General features: G+C 41.0%; 1 protein-coding gene across 14 annotated transcripts in view; it reads left to right on the top strand.

Annotated features, from left to right (window-relative positions):
* The window catches only part of POU2F1 (POU class 2 homeobox 1), a 113,189-nt gene extending 107,399 nt beyond the window's left edge, over positions 1-5,790 (top strand). For 11 of the 14 annotated variants that reach the window (XM_054195382.1, XM_054195391.1, XM_054195431.1 and 8 more), the window contains 2 exons: positions 603-691; positions 1,902-2,852. In XM_054195382.1, coding sequence (XP_054051357.1) covers positions 603-691; positions 1,902-2,212 — 400 coding nt within the window. In that variant the 3' untranslated portion in view covers positions 2,213-2,852. Of the gene's footprint in view, positions 1-602; positions 692-1,901; positions 2,853-2,975 lie in introns of those variants that run through there. The other 3 variants (XM_054195441.1, XM_054195484.1, XM_054195449.1) reach the window with 2 other exon arrangements.
* The last annotated feature ends 210 nt before the right edge of the window (positions 5,791-6,000 follow it).

Raw genomic sequence — 6,000 nt, forward strand, 5'->3', positions numbered from 1 at the left:
TTGCTAAGTCGTACATCCCACTGCAGAGCTTGACTTAAGAGCTGCAACTTACCAGTAACTCATAGAATCTGTTCTTCTAGTTGTAAAACAGAGAGCTAGCCTAGACCCACTTCACACCTCTCTATTCGTTTCTCTATCATGAGCAAGAAGCTGTAAGAGATACATGATGATGTATTGTTGAAGTTTTAGTTTTAAAAAATGTTGCTCTGAGAGATGACTCTGTTCCTTCAGTTCCTCTTGATTTACTTCTTTCTTATCTGAATTTGGGAGATGATGATAGCTCTCTTAACGAGTGGCAATTTCCCCAAAATACTTTACAAGAATATTTTACAGCAACAGTCAATACAAGTCATATATTTACAGTGCCTGTACATCAGACATATCACTAACCACACAACTGAAAGGCAATGTTTACTCAAGGCATCATGAAGGAAAAACTAAAATAAACTAAAATTAGCCCTTAATCTCTGGTCTTTCCTCCCTCCCCACACCCCTCCCCTTTTTAAAAATATGATGGTGTACTTCTGAACAGTGACAACCTTTTCTTAAAAGTAACACTCCTTCCCTTTGTCTTTGTTCTTCCACAATTTTGCTTCCTGCAGAGGTGCCTTACTCAGTCTCAATCCAGGGACATTAGGTGGTGCTCTCAGCCCGGCCCTGATGAGCAACAGTACACTGGCAACTATACAAGGTCAGTAGTGTTCCTTTTAATGCGTCTCTGTCATATCACTTCAGTTTACGTGCTTTGTTTCTCTCTACCAAAAAGGAACAGTGGCTCCTCAGCCCTGGACATAAATGTTATATAAGTAAAGGTTTTACAAAATGTAAATGCGCGAATGCATTTTATGTATCACAGAGATAAGAGCAGGTACAACTTCAGAAAGGGGATTAGAACTGTGTGTGATCTTGTAGTGATTTACAGGAGGTATTTAAGATATTGAATGTGATCTGGAATTTATTTTGTTATCCTCCCCCCATCAGCATGTATCTCCAGCAGGTTAGAGGTTTGCTTTTTATAGCTCTTCCAGCATAAGCTTGAGCAGAGTTGCGCTGTTTTGAGGTTTGTTAGGAGGGGAGTTCCGAGCAAAACATGATCCTGAATTCTTGTCCTCATATGTATTTAAAAAGAACCTACAACAACCTACATCCTAAGGTCCTTATGTAGAACTTTAAATCCATAAATCCTTATCCAGAGGAGTAAAGATATATTTTGGAAGTGCGAAGCAGCCAGAAGTTTCTGTTGACTTTAGCAATAGTTGTTCTCAGTTCATAGTTTGTCATCTGTAAAAACTAGATAGTGCAAGTGTCTAAAGAGCTAGCTAACCTATATATTCAAATATCCTCTAAACCAGCTTAACAAATCTTACTTCCAGGGTAAAAGAAAGAACCATTTTGTAAAGCATCGCAGATAAATTTAGGAGATCATAATCTAAGGCAGACTGAACCCTGTAGACCGGTGAGAATAAGTTGTAGCACTAGTTGTATGTCAACATCTAAAATGTTACGCTCAAGGTTACATGACCTTCTTTATCTTGTGATAGCTGTCATTTCATGTGAACACTCATCTCAACCGTTTCCAGTACAGATTGCCTGAATGTACAGGTTTTCTGTGGCAGGAGACACAGACCAATATTGCACTTAAAGATCTGAAGAAAGGCATGATGGAATTAGTTCAGGAGCAGAGGACTCAGGAGCATTTTAATATCCGCAAGGCTTGTCCACTCTTCATAAACAGTCGTTCTTTCAAAAAACAACCTATGATGAGACGACTGTCATTAGTGGTGTAGAGAGCACACATATCAGAGAAAGGACGATGCAGCGACCAGTTGCTTTTAGGCACAACTTGCACTATTGCTTACTGCTAATGTTATCTCCTCCCTGCGCAATCTTCCTTTTTTTAGCTCTTGCATCTGGTGGCTCTCTTCCAATAACATCACTGGATGCAACTGGAAACTTGGTGTTTGCCAATGCCGGAGGTACTCCTAACATCGTAACTGCCCCTCTGTTCCTGAACCCTCAGAACCTTTCTCTGCTCACCAGCAACCCGGTTAGCTTGGTCTCTGCAGCTGCAGCCTCCGCAGGGACCTCCGGACCAGTCGCCAGCCTTCACGCCACCTCCACCTCAGCCGAGTCCATCCAGAACTCTCTCCTCACGGTGGCCTCTGCGAGCGGGGCCACGTCCACCACCACTACTGCCTCCAAGGCACAGTGAGCCGGGCTGAGCTGTGCTGCCAGCAGCCTGTTTCACTGTGCGGTGGGATTGGCTGCCAGCGGGGTTTATAAACTGAAAATGTGATGGGCATCCTCTCGCCGTGTTGCTGGGGACAAGGGAGAGAAGGAAAAATATAAAAAACAAAAGCAAAACAGGAAGGATTTAAAGCTGGGACAGACATTTGCCTAATTTTGTAATAAACACTGTCTTTTCAGGATCGCTTCATGGATCGGAGAACTTTCTAACCAAAAATGTAAAAAAAACAAAAAACAAAAAAACAAAAAACCACAAAAAAAGTGAAAGGACTACTTATCATTTCCAGCAGTCACAATGACAAGTTAAGGTGGGTTATCAACTCAAACACAGGAAGGGGATTTCTTCTTTCTTTTGGTCTAAATATCTTTCTTTTTTAATTATCATTTTATAGGTCTGTTGTACAGGCCATTATGTCATACAAGGTGTTTATAATCGTATCAATCGTGTTGGGGGTTCCTTTCTTAACTGGTACAATTTAGGCAGGCCTGTATTACTGGTGTATCTCTATTATTATTATTATGATTATTATTATTATTATTTTTATATATATAGTTTGGACGCGTTTGTCCTTTGCTCCTGGATTATTTTCAGCGAGCTCCCACACCACGGGGGGAGGGCGGGAGGGTGGAGAGGAAGAATGGAGCACAAATAGACTTTCTGTCCTAATCTTCTGGGAATGTTCTGAACAGTTTCCTCATCCTTGAATTTGTCTAATGGTTACTTGTAGGGGTCAGAAGAATTTATGTTCATCATTTGCGCAGGAAGCTCAGTGTAGCAGCAGAGATCATTGTGTGCAAACTTCCAGGCTGGTCTATGCTTTTTAAGCAGAGGTAGGAAATAGTTCCAAACTGCAGTTCTCCTTGTATCAATTATTTAGACAAACAGCCAAATTCTGCTCTTAACTTTGTGTGCTTGGTTCCTTTTTACTTCAGAGAGTGGGATTTGACCTCCTGAGTCTAGATTGCGTGACATACCGATGGCTCTTCTGTTCTATTGATTTGATTTTGCTGTTAAGAGCATACACAAATATTTAAAAAATGTCGTTATCCAAGTTAATTGGCAGTAAGTAAAGCAGCATTTGCAGTCCTAGATTCTTGCCAGGTGAATTGGTACAGGGTTTCAAAAGATCAGATTCTCCCTGTTCATAGCAGTATTCTTTTCTGTTAATTCTAATGCTTCCAACATTGTATTTAGAAGAACCTTCTAGTAAAAAAGTGCTTCTGACTGCAAATCACAGGAGTCAACAATATGAGAACAGAAGTTCCCATCGTTTATGCCAACACAGTAGAGCTGACGCTGGGGCTTTGCACATACCTGGGTGATCTCATGTAGTCTCTGAGCTGTGATGCTGCTAGCTATGGAAAAATGGCAATAAGCATCTCTGACCAGAGTGTCAGGGCTTGCCTGCCACTGGAACGATCTTTTCAAGGTTGATTCTGATCCATGTAGCAGAGGATATTTACGTGGATGAGGAAGAGTAACGAACTGTACAGAAGTTAGATCTGTATATTCTTAAATATACAATCTAGTATCTGAACCAAAAAAAAAAAGATTTTTAAAAAGAGAAGACTGGATCACTGCAATGCAGTTCACTTTGAACTTTCCATTCCTGATGGATTTAAAGGTTTCTGCCATGTGTATAAAACTAAATTACTTGTAGCTAGCAAGGGTATTAGAAGAGTCCCTTTCCCCCCACCCCCTTTTCTTTTGTCATTAGAGTGTCCTAAAATAATGAGCTGATGCAGCTATGTTCATTTTGTTGATGATTCAGGGGGATCCTGGAGCTTCTCATCCAAGATCCAGAAGGCAGCAACTTTAAACTCTACATATGCTTTGGTTTGTGACCTAAGCATGTGGGATTTGTGTTTGCACTCAAGTGGCAGAACCCCTTATCTTCCCCCCACCGCCGTGTTTTTGCTCTGTTCATCTCTAACTCTCCACCTTCCTGTTTTACTGAATATTTAAACCAATTATCCCTAAAACTTCAAAACTAGTGAACTGCAAGCAGGGAAACTAACAAATGTCCGTCCACCGTTTCTAATGTGTTTTGATTTTTTTATGTTTTATTTTTTTAAAACTAAGCTTGAACCAAAGTCAATTTCTAGCAAGCTGCTGTACTAATGGACTAGTTTGTATAAGTGCAGTTCAGATGCAGAGAGGCGATAGATGCTACTGACAATTTCTTTTTCATTTGTCTTTTGTTTTTATTAATTTTATATAAAAGTTGCTGCTTGTTTTTAATCTTTTTTTTTTTTTGGTTGGTAATTTGTGTTATCCTTGGGGCAGACTCTTAACTTGATTTTAACTTGTTTTCTTTTGTTTGATGTATAAATAGAATGGCAATGTCAGGGGATTGTTAATCCACCAGGTCCCACCCTCATCCCACCAGAATGGATAAATCTAAGTATTTTTGATGTGTCTCTATGACTTCAGGCTGTGCAGGAGACTTTTAGGGCTATGAATAATACTGTAGAAATGGAAATGGCCCACAGTAGTAGCTTCAGAGCAGTAAAAGGTATAGCTGGGTGAGCTTCAGGGAGGTAGGGAAGAAGAGGAGGAGAAGATGCTGGTACCCGCTATGTTGGTCTGGAGGCTATAGCACAGACTACAGTTTCTACCAAAGGAATGCAAGTCCCTGGGACTTGCGTTCAGTGAAGTAAGAGGATGGGGAAAACTGCAGCTGTAACATTCATTCCTGACTCTGAAAGTTGCCGCTTAATTTCATGCCTGTGCAAAAATACGATTTATCAGGAAGCTTTTTTTGTTAAAGGGGGGATACTACCGGTCTTTTCTCTGGTGTATCCTCTACTCCCTAAGGGTTTTGTGGCAGGGTGGGGTGGCATGGTCCTTGCATATATCTAGGAAACACAAAGAAAGGTGGGCCTTAAATCAGCGGAAAATCCTCTCTCCACAGTTCAAAGAGACTGTGCCATTAGCTGTCTGAATGAGTTTTCATGTCCCATTCTTGCTGGTTTGTGGTTGGGAGAGGGTCTTGTTGAGTACATATCTGGAACACTAATGCAGCTTGGATGGTTTATTTATTATAAAAATCTGCTTTTTTTCCTGACTACCTTTGCATTGGTCACATGGCTTTGGTGTGAGCACCTTATACCCCCTTACCCTCCTCCTCTCTACCCCATCACCCTCTCTGGGGCCCAGATTCCAGGGAATTTCTTAGCAAGTCTTTTTCTGAGAAACTGGAAACTCAGAGTAGCCACATATCCAGAAAGGGCTTGGTTTTCCTTGCAGAAGCTGACATAATACCCAAACAGCACATATCCCATGGCATCCATCACCAGTGTGGACTGATTCATTGTCCTTTTAGGATCATCCCAATGACTGATCGTCACTCCTGGAGCCTGCTTTTCATCCCAAGAAGTGTTTTGTCTCATGGATGCTGGCTACCTCCAGTGTTTAGGTGAAAGACAGAAATCAGACTGGCAGCGGGTATACATCTGCCTAGTTAGAGTGCATAGGCTCCTTCAGAGCATGAAAGGAACATGAGATCACGTGCTACAATTTAGCAGGAGTTTCTTTTTTAAATCATATTTTTAAATCATAATCATACTGACAGCATCTGAAAAGAGACAGTAAGATTTGTATACAGACCTAGTAAATATGATCATGGTCTGAGTTCGTGAGTGTTGAAAATGGAGAATTATTGTCCCCGTAGACACCGGGACTTGCATTGTCACAAACTTGCTGATGGACCCAGGACATTTATTTAGCAAACAAATTTGATTTTTTCCTGC

Source organism: Rissa tridactyla, chromosome 1, assembly GCF_028500815.1.
Source record: "Rissa tridactyla isolate bRisTri1 chromosome 1, bRisTri1.patW.cur.20221130, whole genome shotgun sequence".
Taxonomy (NCBI): Eukaryota; Metazoa; Chordata; class Aves; order Charadriiformes; family Laridae; genus Rissa; species Rissa tridactyla.